This window comes from Salminus brasiliensis, chromosome 8 (assembly GCF_030463535.1).
Source record: "Salminus brasiliensis chromosome 8, fSalBra1.hap2, whole genome shotgun sequence".
Lineage (NCBI taxonomy): Eukaryota > Metazoa > Chordata > Actinopteri > Characiformes > Bryconidae > Salminus > Salminus brasiliensis.
The window spans coordinates 28,010,346-28,034,418 of record NC_132885.1 but is presented as its reverse complement, the minus strand read 5'-3'; the positions used below and the strand labels follow the sequence as shown (position 1 = coordinate 28,034,418).

The 24,073-nt window shown below is 39.7% G+C and overlaps 1 protein-coding gene across 3 annotated transcripts in view; it reads left to right on the top strand.

Annotated features, from left to right (window-relative positions):
* il1rapl1a (interleukin 1 receptor accessory protein-like 1a) overlaps positions 1 to 22,960 on the top strand; it is a 105,812-nt gene extending 82,852 nt beyond the window's left edge. For 2 of the 3 annotated variants that reach the window (XM_072686384.1, XM_072686382.1), the window contains 6 exons: positions 4,580 to 4,712; positions 11,951 to 12,096; positions 13,906 to 14,052; positions 17,386 to 17,556; positions 19,737 to 19,781; positions 20,919 to 22,960. In XM_072686384.1, the coding sequence (XP_072542485.1) occupies positions 4,580 to 4,712; positions 11,951 to 12,096; positions 13,906 to 14,052; positions 17,386 to 17,556; positions 19,737 to 19,781; positions 20,919 to 21,655 (1,379 nt within the window). In that variant the 3' untranslated portion in view covers positions 21,656 to 22,960. The remainder of the gene's footprint in view (positions 1 to 4,579; positions 4,713 to 11,950; positions 12,097 to 13,905; positions 14,053 to 17,385; positions 17,557 to 19,736; positions 19,782 to 20,918) is intronic. The other variant, XM_072686383.1, reaches the window with a different exon arrangement.
* Positions 22,961 to 24,073: the final 1,113 nt, after the last annotated feature.

The following is a 24,073-nucleotide window of genomic DNA, read 5'->3' as shown; positions in this document are numbered from 1 at the left end:
AGTCAGATGAATACTTAAATTTTTGTCTGGATAAACAAAAAAGCAAGATTTTAATATTTACATTTTTACATAGATATTTAATTATCTGCCTTTATGTCTTTATTTCTGCCTTGTTTCATTTTTAAAGTGCAGGCAGTTTACGGCATACGTTATCACTGGTATAACTTTATATGAATTCTTCTCACTTTTAGCTCATTGTAACAAGTGCAAAATTCTATTAAAAGTGGATGCTTACGTTTCAGATATTTTATTGTGATTTGAGTGTGGTGAAAGATATTGGTGCAATCTTTTGTAGAATAAAATAATTCATGACAGCAACACAAATGGGGGGGGAGGGAAGCTTAAGCATTGCACATAACTGTAAATTGCTATTTAACTGACTATGTAATGAAGCAAAATACAGATAATTACCCTGTACCTCAATTATAAGTCAATTCCCATTGGATCGGAAGACAGGCAGGTGAATGTTGTTTACTGTTGGTCTTGCCATTGTAATTGTTGCTGTTGTTGCTGTTGTTGCCCTACCGCAAATGAAGCCTTGGTCTCACCTGGACCCCCTTGTTTATAACACACAACAAAAAGAAATAAATAAATAAAAAGAATCAGCTCGTGCAGAAAGGGAGGACACGAAAAATCACCCCCCGGTGTTACATATCTAGAACACAGTGAACGAGTGCTAAGTAAGTCAAATCTCCTACTACTTTCTCCTACTAATTCACACATGACAGCAGGTTTAGATAAGAGTGAGGCTTGGATGACAGAAAGAGATGAGACAGACTGATGAAGAAAGAAAGCAGGTGAAAGAAAAAAGAGTTGTGTGAGGGGGTTGGGGGTGAAGAGTCTGTATGTTGAAAACCTAAGGGAAAAGGCCCACTGGTGAGCTTATATTACACTGACTTTAGATTCATTTTGGAGATTGAAGCTGATTCTCTAGAGAAATGAAGCCTGTGTGTGTGTGAGAGAGAGAGTGAAGCATCTGCTCTTTGATTTCAGTTATCAAGAATAGCTGGAGGGTACTGTGTGTGTGTGTGTGTGTGTGTGTAAGAGATTTTGAATGTGAAGTAGGCTGCTCCTTTGTTCTCCATTCACCTGGCCAATTCTGAGGTTAGTACTGGTGTGTTGAGGTTGTGTAAGGGCCGCTGAGACAGGGACTCTATTATGTCATCAGAAAGGAGGAATCAGCAAAGGACAGAGGATGAAAGGAGGAGTGGAAGAGTACCTGTTCACAAAGCGCTGATCTTTACAGCTAATTAAAGTTCCCCACTGGACAGCTGATCTGAGGAACAAACGGAGAGAAGAATAGAGAAAGGGGAACGAAAGAGAAAAGTGAAAAGGTCTTTACGGCCTTTTGAGACAGACTGCAGTCTTTGCAGAAAAATGATGTTCCACTAATCTCTGGGTGCATATTTAATATGTCCATAAATGTGAGTGGTCTGTGTGTGTGTATGTGTGCGCTTATGGGAGAATCATTCATTTTAATACTTGAGTATGCTCAGTCAGTGCAGTGTCTGTGCTCTGTATAGGTAAATGGGTGACAAGCACATAGCAAACTCTTCAGCACACAGACGACCACTTACGTCTCTCTCTCTCTCTCTCTATCTCTCCCCCCTCCACACACATACACACACCGTGCCCACATTGAAGAAAAGCTCAGCGAGGAGTTAGAGCTCCCCCTGATGGCAGGTTGCTACTGATGTGTAGCAGTATTACAGAGAGCGGCTTGTGTCTCGCACACTTTTCACGCTAACACACTAAAAAGGCTGTTTTTTTAAGTACTGGAGAATATCGATACACACGAGGGGAGAAGAAGAGCCGCAAAAGAGTACAGAAAACGTTTAATGGCTATGTGTTCTACTCTGTGAATAGCTGAAGAGTGGTATAAATGATAGCGACAGGTAAGCTTCTGATTGGCTGACTGGGAGACATCCCTGCTGCTTCCATAATGTACACAGTGCATCACTGACATCACTGCTGACGCACGACAGCTGCACTAGGGAGGTGAGCAAATGTGTGCGAAGTGTGAAGAAAAATGAAGAAAAAATAAAAAAAACCTTGTGTGAAAAACTACACCCCATGAATGAATAGCTTTTAGAAGTGCATTTTGCAGCAATAACCTAAAGGAATCGTTTTCTGTATGACTTCATATCAGTCTCTAACATTGTTCTAGAGGGATTTTGGAACATTCTTCTTTACAACGTTGCTTCAGTTCACCAAGGTTTGTGGGCTTTTAATTATGCACTGCTCTCTTAGGGTCCTGCCACAGCATTTCAATTAAATCGAGGTCGACTTTGACTGGGCCATGGCAACACCTTGATCTTTCCTTTTTAGCCATTCCTTTGTGGGTTTGCTGGTGTGCTTGGGATCATTGTCCTGTTGCATGGCCCAATTTTGGCCAAGCCTTAGCTGTTGCTCACGTTTGACCCTAGAATATTTTGGTATACAGGTGTTTGTGCTGATATTCTGTGTTTGATTTTCACCAAATGTGGCCAAACATGTCCACTTTGGTCTTGTCAGAACGAAAGACGCTGTTCCAGAAGTTTTGCGGTTTGTTTAGATGAAACTTGCTATCCTTCAAACAAGCCATACTTCAGTATTTTTCTAACTGTACTGTCATGAAAACAAATGAAAGATATCTCTAATGTTTTCCACTTGTGAATAATCTTTCTCAATGTAGGAAGACAGACTTCAAAGTTGTTGGAAATTGTCTTATAACCCTTCCCAGATTGATGGGCAGCAACAATTGCAACAATCCTCATAGGCATTGTGTTAACACACTCCTGAATGCTCCAGACCAGCAAAAACCTCTGCTTCTATAGAGGTCATCATAATCAAGTGATAATCAAGGGTATTAGCACCTGGCTGCTACTTAACCTGGTAATTCCTATTAGTAAGGGTGTACTTAATTTTTTACACACTGCTTCTGCATTTTGGCTTCATGTTGTTAAATAATGACACAGAGGAATCTGTAATGTGTTGTTGTTCATCTAATGTTGTATTTACCTAATTATAAGACCTGCTAAGGACTAAACCGATATAATGTAATGACTATCATGATTTTTTTCCCAAATTTTCTCTTGTTTTTGTAAAGAGTCAAAAAGCAATCTGCTTTGTCTAGATGCTCTAGAAACACAAAACTACCATTACTTAAGCAAAATCACACTTTTGTGCCGCACTTTTTTAACCAAACGTAGCGTTTTTTTGTGACCAAATTTGAAATGCTATGTGTGGCACAAACCTTTTACTGCCCATTTTGGGGAATTGGGAATCTTTTTAAATTAAACAAATAGATAGATGGTATGATCTACAGGAAGAGACTGTAAGGCCACTTGCTTTAGTCAGGTAAAACAAAAAGTAAGGCTTTGGATATCCTGAGTACAAGGCCAAAGCAATAACAGAGTGGTTGAAAAACAAAAGACAATGTTTTGTCAAGGTCAAAGTCCAGATCTTAGTCAAGTCAACAATCTGTGTCTCTATTTTAAAATTGTTGTCCACAAGCATTATTTAACCAACCTGAACAAGCTGGTGGAAATCTGCCAAAAATCACTTCTAAACAATGAGCAAAGCTAGTAGGAATGTAGCTAATAGAAACAGACTCTAGCTTTAATTGTAGCAAAAGGTGGCTCTGCCAAATACTAGTCTCATGGGTTGAATACGTATGCAAGCTTCAATTTTAATTTTTGAACCATTTTTTAATGTTTTAAGGATTTACCAACAAATAATGGAAAATCTGGAATTATCTGTTTAAGTGTCATTTGTAATCAGTTGAATACTTGAATGCAAGGCACTGTATATCATTTGAGATAGTTTCAAAAGAGGCTAATTTTTTCAGTTTTATAAATGAACAGATACAAAAACGGCAACTATTATTTTATTCAATACTATTGCAGTTTGATACAATCTCAGCAATAAACATTTGATCTACAGCTTATCCGGTAGATTTCAATGCTTAGACACTAATGTTTGTCTAAATCTGACTTCAGATGCTTTATCAGATGTCTAGGGGAAATCAGACTTGCCTGTCTAAAAGAGATCTTCAGAGCTACCTGCTACCTAATGAGCTGCTGACTTAAACCTCATTAGATTAGAGTGTAATGTCGGAGCTCATCAGTGAAGTGTAGACACCTTCATACAACACATGTAAGCTTTCAGAACGAAATGAGAAATATCAAAGAGCAGCAGTGTTTAACCCTTAAAAATCCATAGTTCATATTGTCATCTAAATTTAATAACATAATACATCATAATTTACAGTTTATTATGTAATTTAATTTGATTATATTCAGTTTACATTTAAGGTAAAAAAAAACATTTCATAAGACTGTATTTTATTCATTAATATCAGGAATGCAATAAAAGTTTAAAACCTGGGCTTGCAATGAAATACAAGGAATAATTAACATAAAATCGGGAACTTCTTTTCACAAGTGAAGGGGTCAAAGGCTTAAAAGTTGTTGGATGATGGCATGTTTGTGGTGCTTGATAATGGTTAAATGTGGCACCTCAATCCTGCGTAGCCCTGAGGGATGAATGGCTTTGTAACAAAGGCAGTGTTAACTGTGTCCTTTGCTGCCCTGTGCAGGAGCAGCGGTGAACCTGACGTGCCGTGCATTCTTTGGCTACAGTGGGGACGTCAGCCCGCTGGTCTATTGGATGAAGGGGGAAAAGTTCATCGAGGACATGGACCAGAGCCGCATCCGAGAAAGCGACATCAGGTGAGACACGTTTCGGAGTACAAAGTACAGTCCAGATGTTCAGTAAGGTACAATGTGATGTGAACTGTAATCACTATGACTTATTAGCCACTGATTTCTTATTAAAGGGCTAATTTCATGGATTCTTTTCTCACTTTTTTGGTTTGTAAATTTAGAATGTAAATGAAGGATATTTTATGACCAGAACAATCCATTTTCTATGGATTAATGAACAAAACAACTTCTGTTACTGCTATTTTAACATTTTGGGTCAGACCACAGGACCATAATATGTCTCTGTACTATAAAATCTGAACAGACTGGCTGTGTTAGGTAACTCTCCAGTTGTGTTAGTAACACAAAATGCATTCTTCTTCACTGAACACACTATGTGTTGTATTAAACACAGCTGTTTTGAGAGTGTACTCCAATCTAGAGCAAATGTTGTGCAGACTATAAATTGTATAAATCCTAATCTCCATTAATTAAGACATCAAAACAGTATATTAACACCTTAGGGACTCTCTGTCTCTCTCTCTACTCTCTTGCGCTCTCACTCGCTCACTGATCTGAAAACTGAAGCCCTCTTGAATAATTCACTGTATCTTACGCAGAGTGCATGGTGTATCAATAATGCAGCTGATCAGCTATGCACACTGAGTGTGGATGAGAGAGGCTCCTCAAGGGCCATGTACACAAAACACTCTACACAACACTCCTCACTACGCATAGTAGAACAGTGCAGATCACTTAACCATGGGGAACTGCCATGGTTCATTTCATCTAGTCACAGAAAAGCTCACTTTCAGACCTTTATGCTACAAAGCACACTTTTGGGGATTAGATGCTCCTGTCTTAGCGCTCCACTCAGCAATTATTGCTGAATCAAAATCCATCCCAGCATTTAGCTCTAAGTTTGATAATAGACAGCTTAGTAAACATATACAGGATTTGTTTTCAAGAGCCGTTTTGCCATTGTTTGTAAAGCGCTACGCAGGATGTGCTGATTCTTTCCCTAGCTGGAACACATTGAACATTTGCTTGGTTGCTTTGGAACTTGGTTGGAAATCTCACAGTGATTCAGCAGTGATTCTATTCTATCACTCAAATTCATATTTTCTATTCAATCAATCAATCAAATTTAAAATTATTATCCAGTCCAGTGCTGAAATTGTACATACACACATAATTACACACATTTCCATTTTTAAACTCAGTTAAATGAAGTATAGTGCACTAACAGCACTGACAAAAGTATTGAGACAAGACCATTGTTAATTGCTCTGAATTTAATATCTGAATTTTAATGTAACATATTTACAAAAATAGTCATATTAAATGTATGTATATCATTGAAACAAGTATGTAAAAAAGTATGTTTGCACATACAAGAATTTGACTTTCATTATACATACATTTACACAGACATCCCACTCTAACCCTAAATCCCCCCACCACCACCACACTCACACACACACACAGAGACCCAAACATGCACATCCATACCCGTAAACAAGTATACACACATACATTAGTGAAAAATAAAGACCATAAAGTGCTGAGGACAGCAGCTGCATAAGAGCTTGCAATAGCAGTAGATCCTTTTACATAAATCCAGGTGCCTCAGGTGCCCATGACCCTGTTGCCTTTTTTGGATCACGTTTGGTAGATACCGATCACTGCATACCAGGAAAGTCATGATGCTCTGACCCAGTCCTTTAGCCATCACAATGTGGCCCTTGTCAAAGTGGAGTAGAACAGTAATGCTTGCTCCTCTTTTCTCCTTTTAACACATCAACCTTAAAAAAACGAACTGTTCACTGGCTGCCTGCTATATCCCACCACTTCACAGATGCTACTGTAGATGAAGAAGAATCAATGTATTTCACCTCACCAGTATTAATGTTATGGCTGTATCAGTGTAAACACAAGCAACACAACAAAGCCTAAGTACTGTAATTGTTCATGAGTGTGATGGCATGAGGAAAGAAGCTTTACTGGTTCTTTTAGCCCTCAGTTAATGCCATAGTTGATGCCATAGTTGATGCCATATCTAAAGACCCATGATGGGTCTTTAGATATGTGTAGGTTAAGCAGGGTGGGCAGGTAAACACCAGTGATCTTTTTTGAAGACCTTATGGTGCGCTACAGTTTTGCTAATTGACAGCATCCACAACAGATTGTAATGCTGGTGACTTCATGACTGATGTGCGTGCAGAACTGAACCAGCAAATCCTGAGGCAGGTTGAACTTCTTTAGCTGGTGCAGGTGATGGAGTTGATGTTGGTATCCCACATCAGTTCCCTGATGATCCCAGGAACTTGAAGGACTCCACAGCCATTATTGTCGTGTTGAGTATTGTGAACGCTGGTAGTGGGAAGCTCACCATCATCTTTACTGGTTGTTGTGTCTGCTCCAGAGTACTAGATGTTTGCCCACCCATGTTTGCCTGCAAGTGGGCCAAACCTATTATTATCACAGATGAGTCCAGTGACTTTGCAACCTTTTGAGCAGGATTTTGACAGGCGTGTTTTGTGGTGGTGCAGTCAATACTGTATAGTGAGAAAAGCAATCGATTGTTGTGCCTGAGAATTGTCCTCACCCGCTGTTCTCCGACTGTTAGGGAGCTGATGATCCACTGGCAGCTGGAAGCAGGCACACTGAGTTGGGAGGGTTAATTGTGAAGTATTTCTGGAGGGATGGTGATAACCTGCTCATTCAATTATTGTTTCAGAAAGTCTGGGTATTATTAGGGAACTTGTCCAGTTTTGAATGCAGTAACAGCTTTTATTCTTCTAAAAAAGGTTTTACACTAGATGTGAGAACATGTCTGTGAGTTTTAATGCATTCAGACATTTAAGTGAGTTTTAGTGCATTGCTGGGGGTAGGTGCTGATGTTGAATGATTAGTTCTGACGATTACAGATGGCATATTTAACCATATTTGAAGGTGTCCCATAACTCTGGAAAACACAATTCCACTAATGCTGGGGGGTGGGGGGTGGTTCTACCCCTCTAGTCTATGCTTGGTATTGTTCATTCCTAGTTACTTTTGTATGATTCTGAATGATTTGTTATAAATACTCAAATGTAACAGTGAGTAGTGGAGAGTAGTGGAAAATCTAGCTTTACATTCTCAGCATTTTTATATGCCGAATTCCAATAAAACTAACCAACACCCATGTGTTAATGCGTTTTCCACGAAATGTGAGATGACAATGGCAGTAATGGATTTTTACTAAATTAATTATCAATCACTCTATTCCAAAATTGACTTTGTTACCTTAAGCTTACAGTTTCAACATTTTTTTGATTCTCCACTGACTTTCACTGCTACTCTGGGCTCAGCATGCCAGTTTCTGCACAATGTAACTTGATTGAAGTGGACAGGACAACTCTCATAAGAACCGCATAACACTGTGCTGGTTCCATAGCTCTTAGTTTGTCCAGAAATGCATGTTTAAGCGTGTGGTGGCTCAAATCCAGCTTTCTGACTGCAATTCTTGCATAATGCTGCTTTAATTTCCACCTTTAGATAAAGAAATTTCCATCCTTACTTGGGAGTAAATTTGGAGATCTTTGTAGATTCCCACTTGACATTCGACTACATGTCTCTTAAATAAAGCAGAACTCTAAGCTCACATTTACATTAATACAGAGCGACTCACTCCAAGTGCTTTACTGTTCACTCCGAAAATACCCTGAGCTAGTTTGTATAGACTAGTATCTAAAGATGCCTCTAAACTTACATACTAGTAAACACAAAAGTCAGTTTGGAGATCACTACACTTCGCCCAAGTACTCTTGGAAATGGTGGGTTCTCAGTCGGCATTTGAAGACAATGAACGGCTTAGAGTTCGAACACCCCAGAGAAGTTAATTCCACCTTCAGTACCAAGACAAAAAAAAAGCCTGGACGCTAATCTGGATGCTAGAATGTAACCTAACGCCTAACCTTTTATGGTTAGATTTAAGGTTTAAGTTAAGGTTAGGGTTAGTATTTAGGGTTGATTCAAGGGTAAGGTTAGGGTTAGTGTTAGATGTAGGGTTATATTAAATAGACAATCAATACATTTAGCTTAGATATTACATACTCAGTTGAATGTTAGTTGATCAGATCAGATCAAACTGGCGCTGTCACAAAGCAGCTTTACAGGAATCCGGTAATATGACAAGAGACCAACAAACCATAAAACATAAACATAAAGGCCCCCTGTTAGCAGGTCACAGACAGCAGTGGCAACTCCCTCCGAGCTGGAGGAGAGACCCTGAGAGGGAGGAACCAAGACTTACAAGGGGGGACCCAGCCTCATGAATTATAGATAAAAAAGGTGTGCTGATATAATCATAATATAATGTGACTAATATTATCATAGTAGAGATAGTAACGATGGTTATTGGTGGTAATAATAATGAATGTCAGGTGAGCATCTACGAGGCATTTATAATGGACCGTCCAAGTAAAGTGATCCCAATTATCAATAATACACGGCTACTGCTGAGTTTCCTGATGGCCGGGCAGCCTGGTCTGGTCAGTGGCCTGCCGTGTGTTAGCACACTAAGAGCTGTTAGCAGAAGGGGAAGTGGCTTTGCACATGTCAACCATGACCTTCCCTGCAGCAGTATGGCATGGCGCAGCAGAGGGAAAGGAGGACACATGGTTTGTCATTGATATGTGTGACTGTGGGTTCTTGATCCATGTCGACATGCTGCCACTGTGAACTCCTTAAACTGAAAATGAATCAAATGTTTCCTGACACTGTCAAAGGCCTAAACAAGAAGCTGTCCACTATTTGTGTGGATGGCATCGTATGAATTTGGCAAAAAGAGGGGGGGAAAAGCACTGCACTTACAGTACTGTCTGCCTTCTAAGACTTCTTATCACAATGAATTTGCTTTAAGGGATATTTGAGGGGTGGCAAGTGACCTGTCCTGCCCTAAAGAAGAATGTCTTGATTGTCCCGTACTTTTGATACTGAATCTTACCAAACTTGCTAAATCTCTGGCATTCGATTACTGAGTAAATGTTAACATTCATTTGTGTTTATTTAGCTAAGAAAGTCATGCAAATCTAATGCCCCTGTGTGAGAAGTAATTGCCTATGACATTTGTGAAGTTCCCCATGTGAAAAAAAGGCAATAACTGTGACATTTATGGATTTTCCAATATGAGCTATTCATTACATGCCCTGCCATTCCGTCTCAGTGGGCTTTGACTATGCCATTGTTAAACTACTTATTTTTCTTATTAAGCCACTCTGATGTAGGTTTCATTATGTGTGTGGTTTTTGTTTTATTCTTGCCGACCCATCTAGAAGACAAATGGCCTTCCGTTCTCCTGAGAAATTCTGGATTTTGGAAGTGATTAAGGTGCATTACAGGATCTACTGTAGCAACATCACATCTTCATGAACAAATGACTACTAGATACTTAGTACAAAACATGGAACATGTATTATGTGTAAGTTAAGTTTTACTGCAAAACAAAAAAATAATAATTTTGCATCCTTGCAATGTCATTAAAAAAATAGCTACTCACAAGACTTTCTGCTGGACTCCAATGTTTTGGCATCTATAGTTGAAAGGAATTGCTCTGAAAAGAAATGACAACAGTATCTTTTTGGCACCTAAGTAACCACTTCATTATAGGTAATCATCCGTCATTACTCATGAACTTCATTTTCAGTTACATCCAATAGACAAACCGATGCTCTGTATGAGTCTGCTTATATACCCGACCTGGGTGGCAACAACCATAACACACAGTAATTAATGACTTGCAAAGAGGTTTTCCTCAGCAGAAGCAGAATCAATTCAGCATTGATTGTGTTCAGTTAATGCAGTGAAATGTGGGTGTAAAATTAGATTAATAACGCAAGTGAATACATTTGCCATTAATTATGGACTGGCAAAGTCAGCGTTTTTCTAAGGCTCTATAATCAAATTATTCAGCCGTGTGAAGGTTTTAAGTGAATGCTCCACTGTAGCTCTAAGCCAAACAGTTGTGTTCAACCGAGTGTAAGGGAAGACCATAACCTTTAAAACCTTTTTTTTATAATTTGGGTTTTTTTTCCCCACAGGCTTTCAAAGAGCAGGACTACATCCAGCTACAGGTTTACAATGATATTGTACACAATCAAACATAAACACAGTTCTAATTAAATCCTGGGGATATTATGAGAAATAAGAACTGAATATTGTTTTTTAATGAATACAATGAAAACAATGGAACATCATTTGGCTGTTTACCTCTTAACCTCATTACTAGTACCTTGGCTGTATTAGCTTCAGTTGCATGTGTTTTCGTTGCCTGAGAGTAATGACACAACATTCAGATGAGCACAGTAAGCAGTAACAATTAGTCTGGACTGAGTTATAAGATTACATGCAGTCTGCTTTGGTTGATCAGGTATTTCAGTAAGATGGAAATACTAGTACAACTATTACAGGAAATTGCATCACTGCATTATCAGTGTTTTTAGATTTATTTAAATGCAATTTTGCCAGCTTGTTCCATTTAACATTTACATTAAAGGCCTTTAGCAGACACTCTTACCAGTGCAACTTACAAAAGTGCTTTGCTATTTACCCAAGAATAACCTCAGCTAGTTTGAATAGACTAATAATTCAAAGATACCTCTAAGTTTAGACACTACTAAACACAAGTCAGTAAGGAGACCATTCTGCTATTTGCCCAAGTATTCTCGGAAGAGGTGGGTCTTCAGTCAGCATTTGAAGACTGAGATTTGAAGTTCCATGCCCCATTGAGGTCATTTTTGTCATATATCTAGCTTTAGAAGCCCCCACAGTTCAGTAAAGGGGGCTCTGGATGGTTCAGCAGACTAGGCCGCTGTCACCGTGATCAGAGGGTCGCTGGTTCGAATCCCAGTTATCCTGGTTCGAGCCCTTGCTCTCTTCAGGGTGGTTAGATGACGCTCTCCCCCATATCTCTTTGCTGCGGTGCTGGCTGTTGCTGGCGTCTGCGAGGTGGTGCGTCGAACCCGGCTATGATGCGCTTTCCTCCAGGCGTGTTGGTTACCTGACGATGTTGCTTCGGCCCTCACTGGTGACGTGGGCATCGTGTGAGACTTGGGGTGGAGATTACGTACGGGTTGGGTAATTGGCAGTCCAAATTGGGGAGAAAGTAGGGGAAAACCAGGTTAAAAAAAAAGAAATCTGCAAAAAGCTGGACTGTGTTTGGTCACAGCTGACTATTCCCACACTGACCAGTCAAAAATAATGCTGCCTTCTTTGGTTAACAGGACTATCCGAGAGCACCTAGGAGAACAGGAAATGTCCATCACTTTGACAATAGATTCATTAGAAGAAGTTGATCTGGGTAATTACTCCTGTTATGCTGAGAATGGGAACGGACGTCGCCAGGCCAGCATCCAGATCAGCAAACGAGGTATTTACACACACACACACACATACAAACACGCCACACGCACACACGTGCTGTATTGCAGTGATAAATAAACAGCGGTAGATTTCCTTCTCTCTTTCCTCCGGGGCTCTTTCGGGCATACATTAGCATCTAAAGTTCCCTTTTAAAACAAACAGCTTTGAAGGCATCTCATCTTCTCTTCATATGGCAGTTCAGAGGAAGAGACAGCGTCAGGAGATCAGAAATGCTTCTTTCGCTACTCGCAACAGATAGGCATGAGCACACACTCACACACTCTTACACACACACACACACCACCCATCTTTTTTCCCTCATTAAAATACAGGCACTCTCCATTTCCTAATTCTAAAGGTGCTGAAATGTTTTACATCCTGTAAGCTGTGTTGGTGTGTGTACTGTGCCTGGCTGCCCTTCAAATCCATGGTAAAATGAGGAGCTGTGAAACCATTGATTTATGCTTCACAATAGCACAATGTACATGAAGCATTCATGGCATATTCATGAACAGTGCAGTAATAATTACATAAACATTATTTAATATGTTCATTAATGAGTAATGATCCTATAATGTACTGCTGGGAAACGCACTCAGTGAGTCTCAGTATATAATTCACTATTTATAGGCATGAAAAACTTGCTCTACTCCAGAGATATACAGCACCAGTCAAATGTTTGGATGCATCTTAAATTCTGTGTTCATTATTTAAAAAATTTCTGTTAATTAGTGAAATTAATGCTAAAGTCATGCAAACTATGAAGAAAAACAAATGGAATTATTTAAAAAGCAAAAAACCAACCAGAATATGTTTTATATTTTAGATTCTTCAAAGTAGGCACCACTTGCAGTCAGCTTTTTATGAGGTATTCACCTGGAATGGCTTTCAGGTAACAGCTGTGCCTTGTCAAGAGTTAATCACTGGAATTTCTTGCCCTCTTAATGTATTTGAGACCATGAATAGCCCTATTTGAGTAATGTTCTAATCCAGATTATGGCAATAACTACTTACCTAAGTAAAGAAAAACGACTGTCCATCATTTCTTTAGGAAACAGAGCTCAGTCAAGCTATAAAATTTCAAGAACTAGAGAAGTAGCCTCAAGTGCAGTCGTGAAGACTTCCAAGGATGGTTATGATGAAACTGGCTCTCATCAGGATATGTTAATTAGAGTTACCAGTCTCAACCACAAGCACTTCAGATAACAGCCCACCTCAGTGCTTCACAGAGAATTCTGGTTTGTTTAACACTTGTAAGTTCACTACATGATTCCTTAGGTGTTCCTTCATAGTCTGGATGACTTCAGTATTCATTTACTGTAGGGGGGGAAGAAAAACATTGAATGAGAAGATGTCCAAGCTTTTGACTGGTATTGTACATATACATTCATATGCATGCCAAGGATCATGTAATTGTATTCAACTGTCATCGTCACACCGTCTCAAAATATTACCACAGTAATACTGTATTACCAAGGGGGCCGAGGGGGTTGGGGGGAGGTAAATTGCACAAGTAGCCCAAATGGTTCTACATTAATGTGGCTTCTGTACCACCTCATTACCTGCCTTATTTTACAACTGAAATATGATCAAATATAAAATTCAGTTTGCTCACATGGTGAAAAACTGAGCTCTGCTGCTCAAAGAACAGAAAGCTGAAGGTTCTTACAGCTGAAGATATTGTCTACATTTCAAAATATCACGGTATTCAGTCAACCCTAACAATATTGTTCATGAATGCACCATGCCCGCATACATGCAGTTTTTACTACACTAAACGCTTGCACCACGTTAACTCTCTTTTTTCCTCACTCAGTTGAGCTGATGTACACAGTGGAGTTGGCTGGGGGACTGGGGGCTATCTTGCTGCTGCTGGTTCTGCTGCTCTGTATGTATAAATGCTACAGGATTGAGCTCCTGCTCTGCTACAGGCATCATTTTGGAGGAGAGGATACCGATGGAGGTAAATCATACGGCGCATGCAGTATTAACAGTGATTCAACAGTGCATCCCAGTGGAGAGATTAAGCATAACACTGCAGGATCAAATATACAACAAGAATCTTTATTTAGTACCACATCTGCGATGATCTGCATGCAGTCAATTCTAGGCAGCCAAAGCATGTAACTATAATGTTTTAAATTCTGTGGTGGGCCTCTCTCCCCTCCTAGTGGTTCATCTCTGTGTGATTTCTCTATTTCTCATATAATCATGAACATGCACCAGTCCCACGGGTTCATATTGAAAACGATAATATAGCAGATATGATAATATCTGCTAGCACCTCTAAGTGAGCCTAGCTCAATGTAGCATCAAGCTAATGTTCATTTACATGTTTATTTTCTCACGGATGGGTAAATACTTCCTGTGACAGCTGTAAGCTGGTACTTGATGCTTATAAGCAGGGCTTTTGATGGATTAGCTGTAAGAATCTCATGCTGGGCAAAGAAAACATGGCCAAGCAACACTGAACTAGTGTACTCTTATGGCTCTTTCTGTATGACATTGTCAAATTTGGTCGTGTCACAGTTTATGGAGCAGACATAGAGCTGTAGAGCACTTAACCTTTGCTAACATGGCCATACTGCATAAGTGGAAGCACAGCATCTTAGAAAATTTACATTTACATTTACAGCATTTAGCAGACGCTCTTATCCAGAGCGACTTACAAGGTTACTCGTATTACAGAGGAGGGCCAATGTAATGTTAGGAGTCTTGCCTAAGGACTCTTATTGGTGTAGCGCAGCATAGTCACCCAGACCGGGAATCAAACTCCAGTCTCCCACATGGTGTGGTAGCTTACTGGCAGGTAGTGGTGCTCTCTGTTGCGCCACACCAACCACCAATGGGAAAATGGTAAGAGTATCTCTGATACTGCTGTATCCCACAAGCATAACTATTGCAACGCTACTCAGCTTAGCTACTGAGGCACTCAGGTTCAAGATCCTGTTTCTCTCCTCACCATCTGTCCATTGGGGTAGTTTCTAAAAATAAGTAATAAAAAAAACAGTTCCATTATAAATTACTAATTGCTTCTCTCAGATTGTAATATGATCACTTAACCCTTAAAATACTATATTATCTAACACACTGCCTGGCCAAAAAAAGAGGTCACACACACTAATATTTCACTTGACCGCTTTTAGCTTTGATTACGGCATCATTTCCACAAGCTTCTGCAGTGTCACAACATTTATTTCTGTCCAGAGTTACATTCATTTCCCCCCAAGATCTGCTATTGATGATGGGAGATTTGGACCACTGTGCAAAGTCTTCTCCAGCACGTCCCGAAGATTCTCAATGGGGTTCAGGTCTGGACTCTGTGGTGGCCAGTCCATGTGTGGAAATGATGCCTCATGCTCTCTGAACCACTCTTTCACAATTTGGGCCTGACGAATCCTGGAATATGCTCGTGCCATCAGGGAAGAAATGATCCACTGATGGATTAACCTGCTTGTTCAGTGTATTCAGGTAGTCAGCTGACCTCATTCTTTGGGCACATAATATAGCTGAACCTGGACCTGACCAACTGCAGCAACCCCAGATCAAAGCACGGCTCCCACAGGCTGGTACGGTAGGCACTAGGCATGATGGGTGCATCACTTCAGCCGCCTCTCTTCTTACCCTGATGCGCCCATCACTCTGGAACAGGGTAAATCTGGACTCATCAGACCACATAACTTTCTTCCATTGCTCCAGAGTCCAATCTTTTTGCTCCCGAGGAAACCGAAGCCGTTTTTGCCGGTTAGCCTCATTGATGAGTGGTTTTCTTAAGGCCACACAGCTGTTTAGTCCCAATACTCATGTGAAAATGCTCTTACTTTCTCTATAGAAATCCCTGAGTTCTACTGCTGTTTTTCTACAATTTGATTTCATTAAGTGTTTAAGTGATCACTGATCACAATCATTCAAGATTTTTTTCTGACCACATTCCTTCCTCAAAGACGATGTTTCCCCACTGTCCTTCCACTTTTTAATTATGCGCTGGACACTTAACCCAATATTATAGTAGTTTCAGCAATTTCTTTAGATGTTTTCTTTGCTTGATGCATACCAGTAATTTGATTAGCATCTTTTCCACAACCAGTTAAGTAAAAAAAAAATTGTTGCCAGCTGAAAGCAATTTTACCTATTTAAATCCAGGTGGTGACCTTTTTTTTTTTTGGCCAGGCAGTGTATAATGCTATATTAAATATATTGTTTTAGTTACTCTCTAAAATACACAGGAATCTGTAGCAATCATGAAATAAATTTCAGCAATTTGTGTTAAAAGACATCCAGTCAGTATCCCCACCTAGAAATCTCCACTACAAACGCGACAACCTTGCAGTAAGGTATAGATGTAACATTTGCTTTGTATTATAAAGCCTTACTCTGAATATTATCCAAGGATCATCTTAGTCTCTTACCTCATTGCAAAGCTGGCTGGGCGACTCCTATTCTTATGTAGGATTCATTGAATATGGTTTTTGGCCTTTTACTTCTAAGATGACTTCAAATATATATAAAACCAAGCCCATTCATAATTCATATTTTTCTCTTAGGAATCATGCTTGGAAGGTTGAGCAGATGTGTTGCTGCTTGAAACTGAAGTAGACTGTTCCATCTGATGCACAGCCTGTGAATCAAGACATTGTCATGAATATGCAATGCCTTAAGGTTCATGCTGTTACAGCAAAAAGAAAAAAGTCAACAGAGAAATTAAAAAGTATAAAACACTTGTTTTAAGGTCCATTTTTGGTAAAAAGTGATTGTGCTCATAAAGTGCTTTTATTTCAGTGAGCAAGGCTCCAACCCACATTGCTAAAAACACTTTGAGAGCATTTTGCACACTGAGATTGAATTTTCCATATATTTGTCTCTGCTGAAGAGTTATGTCTAATGCCGTAAAGTGCATTTGCATTGTGGGTATTTTCTCTTAAAAGCGTGCAGAGTGCCTCATATATAAAAGACAAAACCACACACATAGACACATTCAGCATAGACAAGGTTTTCTTCAGCATTTACAGATATTTAAATCCAGCAGTTTAAAGGTAACTTGTAATGATACAACTGCATAAAAAAGAAATGAGAAGCAAACAAAAAAAACACCAAAATACAAAAAGACAGAAATATATAAATATAACGAACATAACGAATAGAAAAAGAAAGAATTCAGTGTATTTGTTTGTCAGTGTAATTCTTTGTTAAAGGGGTCTTCTCTTTTAAAAGCAGGTGAGGCCGTGCATTCGGACTGTTTTTATATGATAGCTTATTGTAATCTGTTTTTTTTGTTGTTGTTGTTGTTATTTTTTAGATCACAAGGAGTACGATGCATACTTATCCTACAGTAAAGTGGAGTTGGATCAGTGGGGGCAGGAGCTGCAGGAGGAGGAACGCTTTGCTCTAGAGATTCTTCCTGATGTTCTGGAGAAACACTATGGCTACAAACTCTTTATTCCAGACAGAGACCTTATCCCTACCAGCAGTATGTGTGTCTGTTTATTTCCATGTCCTTGTTTACCTTAGTGATTAGGCATTGGAGACATTTACCCCTTTCTGATTTCTTATTATCTAATTATATAATATAATTAGATTTGATATTTAATATGAGACAAATTCAAACCAGGTGATCACACAAATCCCTTAGTTACTCAATTATCCAGTTACCCAAATTTAGTTAACTTGATTAAATGAATGATTAACCTGATTAATGTAAACCTTTTCAGCATTGTGAAGTAGGCCAGAAGGTCTCAAAGACCAGCACACTATGCCATGTTCTAAAGAAAATCTAAAAGAGATGGAAAATGAAATTATAATCTGAAATATTTTCAAAAGGGTTACAAAATAATTTCATAGGCACTCGACTCCAGTGAGAGCAACTACAGTGAGAGCAAATGAACAAAAACACTGGTACACTGGTAAATCACATTAAAGGCCTTAAAACGATTAGGAAAGCACTCTAGTTTTTTAAAAAACAAAAAGGTCTGACAAAAAAAGTTTATTTTCACTTGTTACCCATCTGTTGTAGTGTACTCTATGTGCACACTACACCCATCTTTAAAATAATTTATGTATTCTATCATTCTATGTATCACATTCTGTGTATTCTATCATGTTTAACAGTAAAAACTGTGTGAAACAGGTGAAATAAGAATGATAAAGCCTGCATTAGCATGTTTCAGGACCAGAAAAAAAAAATCAACTGTGTGACTAATCATGAAACCATGACATTGTAACAACACCAGTTGTCAGCGATCCATGAGTAATTACTGAAATCACTGAATGAGCAAGGTCTAATTATTTAAGATGGCACCATGCGCCCACATAATTCTCTCCTATCCTCGTTTTTCTCACCATCCTCTGTTGCGATTGAGTTGGACTTTGCTACCTGTAGAATGTGCAATGAAAGCGCTAATTGTGATTTGAAAGTGTGTCACCTTCATCAGTGTCTGTGTGTGGGATATGTACAGTCAGGTTGATAAGTATGTTATTAGTTTCTTTTGGAGTGGCCAAATCATCAAATCATTTAATCCATTTTTTAAAAGAAAGAAGTTTGGACAGCCTGCTATATCACACAGGTTTAGAGGATTAATCAGCATAGCTAAGAGAACAGAGTGAAGGGACTGGTCTTAGGAGGGGTTTCGACTGCTTTCAGGTATAATTGATATACAGGTTTACTTGATTCTTCCTTTCTATCGTTCCCCACTGTCCGTTAACATTACATTGTTAACTCACAACTACGGAGGGCTTGTTTCAACAAGCCCCCCCCCCCCCCCAAAAAAAAAGGGGGAATAAGCTTATATGGCCGTGAACTAAAACTAGAACAGAATTCTGAAACAGACACGTCGTATGTTTGAGAAGGCGTCCTCAATTTGGGATACCATCAACATTTTTAAATACTGCGGTCTGTATATGATATTACTGTTATATCGTCCAACCCTACAGTGAAGAATACTCTTCAGCTTACTGTATCATTGTCAAAGATGCAATCAAGAGATGCCATAAATTAAACCACTGGTAAAACTCAAGAACTGAAAGGCAAGATTAACTTGCCTTTCATGTTGTATACTTCTCATCATTAACATGATGAGAAGTATACAACATCATATGTCAAACATGGCAGAAGCAGTATTATAGCATGGGCATGTATAGCTGCCAGTGGAACAGCATCACTGGAGCTTATTGATGATGTGTCTGCAGAATTAATCCTGAAGAGCTATACTTTTTGCTCAGATTCTTGGCATATTGATGCAAAAAAAAAAGCATTTGGTAATGTCAATGGGTTTTAGTCCTCAGGCAGCCATTAAAGTGTGGGATTTGCATCAACGTATTTTAGAAAACCTTTATATTTATATGATGTTATTATGTTTTCCAATTACATTTGAGCCTGTGGAAATGAAGGGGCTACATAAGAAAATGGTAATGGATAGTATGCAGGCCAAAGGTGACCGCGGCAAGGATGAACTCCCAACATTTCAACATGATTCATTTCATGACCAATCCATAGTGGTGGTGTGCAGAGACGAGATGCCCAAAATTGTCACTGTCCAAATACTTATGGACCTGACTGTATATTGTTTAGTTTGTTTGTCAGATGTTCACGTGTTGTGTGTGTTTGTGTGTGTGTTCATATTCTTGTCTGAAAAGCATAATGTTTATGTTTAGGTCTCAGCAGTGAGCATTACCAGGATGACACACAACTTCTTAGAGGTACAGTTTCCTTTTAACGTACACTCACCCACATGCATACTCATGTTCTGCGGTGATTGTTGTGTCTTAAATGTGATCATGTCATTTGTCTTTTTAGTCCATTTTATGTTCACATACATTGTGTGATATTACATGTAGGGATGGTCCATCGTGAGAAGCTGTGTCATAGCTGAAAAGGCAGATTATAATTGACCAGAATCAGTGCTGCGCAATGCTAAGCCAGTTCTGGTCGTTAGGTCCTAAGAATATTGTGCCCTATTGCTCTCTGCTTACATCACTGCAATAGAGGTGATGTGAAATAACATTATATTCAACTTCAGTGTTCAACTATGTGAAAATGAAAAAATGAAAACAGCCCAACCACCAATTATCATATCTGTGATTCCTGCATTTAGAATTACATTGTTTAAAAAGTTAACTTACGTGCACTCAAACCTAAAACTAACAGCACATTCAACTGTTGAATGTGAGGAGTCAGATAATCTTAGAATATTAAAGTTGCATATTCACAACACTATAAAGCTATTTAAATATTTCAAAGACCAAATGTGTGACATGCTGAAAGTGGTGTATTAAAACAAATGGAACATGTGCTTTTCAGCTAATTAATTGTATGACTATGGGCCCTATTGTATGACTATGGGCCCTATTCTATTTAGGGCGTGTCAGTGTGTCTTTGCTATTGTAACAATGGTAAAAGTATGCCTTGAACAGCTTGAAATGCACGTCTCTAATCATGTAAGTAAAGGGTGTGTTTTGGGTGTAACATGCAACAATCCAATGTTCACAGAGTCTAAGTCAAGTGCTATTAGCAACTAAGCTAAATCTGATACATTATTCATATAGTATGCACTGCAATGCCTCACACAGCCTCTAGGTTGAGTTATGAGTCAGTTTTTGGCAGGTTCGAGTCCAGTTGCAGGTCAATTTTAAGTCAGTTTAAGTTGTGTACAACTCAAGAGCAATTTAAGCCTTGTGTGTGAGTGCACTGCAAGGCTGTGCTGTCTGCTAAAAACACACTTCTGAAACCAGGTTGCACTTGATATTTGCAGGTACTAAATATGAAATGAATCAGATCAGGATTTGGGGGCAAATTAGGATATTCCTAATTCCATGTGTCTGTTTCTTTTTTTTTAGCGTACATTGAGGATGTGGCTCGCTGTGTGGAGATGAGCAAGAGGCTGATCATTGTGCTGACACCAGGCTATGTGCTGCGGCGTGGCTGGAGCATCTTTGAGATGGAGTCGCGCCTCCGTGGCGCTCTTGCATCTGGCGAGGTGAAGGTCATCCTGATTGAGTGCGCTGAGCTGCGTGGCCTCATCAACTACCAGGAGGTGGAGGAGCTTAAGCAGTCTATCAAGGCACTGACGGTGGTTCGATGGGGTGGCCCACCAAGCAACAAGCCTGGCTCACGCTTCTGGAAACGGCTACGCTACGCCATGCCCTGCCGCCGGCCGTCGCTGCGCCGCACCCTCACCAACCCGGCAGCGGATGGAGGTGAGCCAGGGCCCTTTGCCGATCTGCAGGCTGTATCCGCCGTCTCAGTGGCAACAGCTGCCGTTGCTCCGGCCCGCCCCGAGCTGCGGACGGCCCTGCGCAGCTCCTACCGCTCCCACTCATTAGCACGACAGAAGCACACGCATTTCCGCAGCTATGACTACGAGCTACCGCTGGCGGCTGGAGCCACATTGCCCGCACCATCTCAGCAGCACACCTACTGCAACCTGCCACTCACGCTGCTCAATGGCCAGCGGCCCACAGCCACCGGCCACAAGGGCCTGCGCCAGCACAGCCTGGACGAGCCCCATGCAAACAACAACGCCATGCTACCGCTATTGCCGCGGGAAACCAGCATTTCCAGCGTCATCTGGTGACCCAAGTGCATCAGGGTCACATGGCTGCGGAAGCCGAGCCAAACCTCACAACTTCACCTTATCCTTAGAGGTGATTACAGGCTGGACGGGGCTGGGTGTACAGGACGGAATCACTCTGCATCTGGCAGTCTTTTAGTCCTGCTGATTCTGCTGATCTCTTGCTGAATCCACTTTCGAAGTCAAATGAACTTCAGCAGCGAGGATTTTATCATCTAGTGCCATATCAACTTTATCGGGGACTCTAGGGACAAACTGAGATGCACGCAGCCGAACCACATGAATGGAAACAGGGTCTTGTGCAGACGTCTGCAGTTTTTTTCTTGTAGCATTGCCGCCTCTTCGTCTCTGTATGTTGCATTTCATCATGCTGCCTTTGTTTTTCTTTTTTTCTTTAATTGTTAAAAGATTCATTGCCTATTGTGTAATTGATTATCTGCTTTTTTTATTTGCTGTTCTACTCAGCTTGCAGTTGTTTTGACTTATGGTACTTTCGTTTCAACTCAGTCTGGAGCGTTTTTTTAATCCAGACTCTGCTAAATCAAATGTTGCCCTTTTGATTTCACTGAAAGTTGCTCTATACATGTTGATCTAAACGTCTGTTTCTGTTGGCTTCTGTATGGCCTGTACCATAAAGTCAACTGGACAATTTGTAAGAAGAAAAAATATATATATACAGAATATGCAAACAATATTGGAGGCGTGGGAGGGCCACTGCAGGGCTTTGGGGAGTGGTGCTATCCTGTTGTAGCAGGCTAACTCCTGCTTGGCATTTTATAGAGAGAGAAACTGGAGGAGTGGAGCCCATCCTCAAATAATAAAGGGTATTTTAAGAAACACAAAAAAAAATCTATATTTTTATATGCAAAGAGCTGTTTCTCTCTGATATCACAAAATCACCTGGACAGCTGGGGAAAAAAGACTTGTCCATTTTGGGGTATTTTATACATTTTTATGCTACATTGTTTTTGTTTGTACAACCTACAATAAAAAGTAACTTGATGTCCTCAAATTAATTTAGGAACCCGTAGTCAACTACTTTTCTTATGGTTGGGTTAAACCTACTGAAGTAATATTCTTTTTTGTATAACTCTTGAAATCAAGTTTTAAAGGACTTCAAATAATGTGTGAAAGTTTAAGTATGCATAGAGGATTGATATGTATTCTGATTTGGATATTTATATTACTATGTATTATAAAAAAATCACAACAGCCACTCGGAAATTAAGTGTTTATATTTCTAAAGGCACAATCATATTCGTTTCCTTTTTGTTTGTCACTGTGCATTAAAATCACCAACCTCTGTCAGTTGTGTCGTAAATGATGTGAAGTGTGTTTGAGGTGTGTGTGTGTGTGTGTGTGTGTGTGTGCAATTATTTCTGGACCCTGGAGTTTTACACCTTAATCATAAATTATTAAAAATAACCAATTCAACAATATATGGGAAATACATATTCCTGATACTGGCGAGTTGCTAGTTAACTAGCCTGCTCAGACTAACTAACTCCTCATAAGATCATCTTCACTGATGGAGGGAGTGTTTTGTGTTTGTGTAACACTTTCAGGAACCCACCATATTGGTTAAGCAGTTCAAACAGTTTTGCTGGCTAAATATATCAAGGAAAAAGATTCCCAATATTTATGTAGTTATGTAATTTATATTAATTATGTAACCCTGTTATGCACTTTGTATTGTACATCTTTTTCTAATTCTCCACCTTACAGCTTCAGGTAGTTACTTCCACTATTTTCTGGTATGTGCATGTAGAGTGCAGTATGTGGAGGTACTCAGGTCCAGTCTGCAATTAGAATAAATGTAGTAAATGGAATCACAGATGTCACTGATGAGCATAGCAGCTTAGTGTTCTGAGATTGCTCATTGCTATATTACACCCCACCAGCAGTCTATTTTCAGTCTCTCTCTCTCTCTATATATATATATATATATAGAGAGAGAGAGAGAGAGAGAGAGAGAGATATCAAATATATCTACGCCGATGGGCGTGGTGGTCTCGAAATGAGGCGTGTTCACGTCAACAGTCAGACGTCCATTGCTATCTTGGCAGTGAATTGTCAACACAGGCATGTGCCCAACGCTCATACACCGCTTTACACCACTGAAATAGCAATCCGCCAACGTCAGAGCGCACCTGGCTCTTAAAGGGAATGGCAAGTGACATGCTGGTTTATTGCACATTACGCCCAAAACACACCCATGATTAATTAACAGACTTAGTACATGACTTTTGCTTGTTTTGAGCCACACAGGAAAAGATGTCAAAAGTATTGACATTCATTACTCAGGTAGAAGTGTAGATACTACGGTATAAAAAGATTTCTATAAAAGTTAAAGTATCAACTTAAGCTTTTTACTCAAGTAAGAGCGTAAAAGTACTGGTTTCAAAACTAGTAATGGTGCAA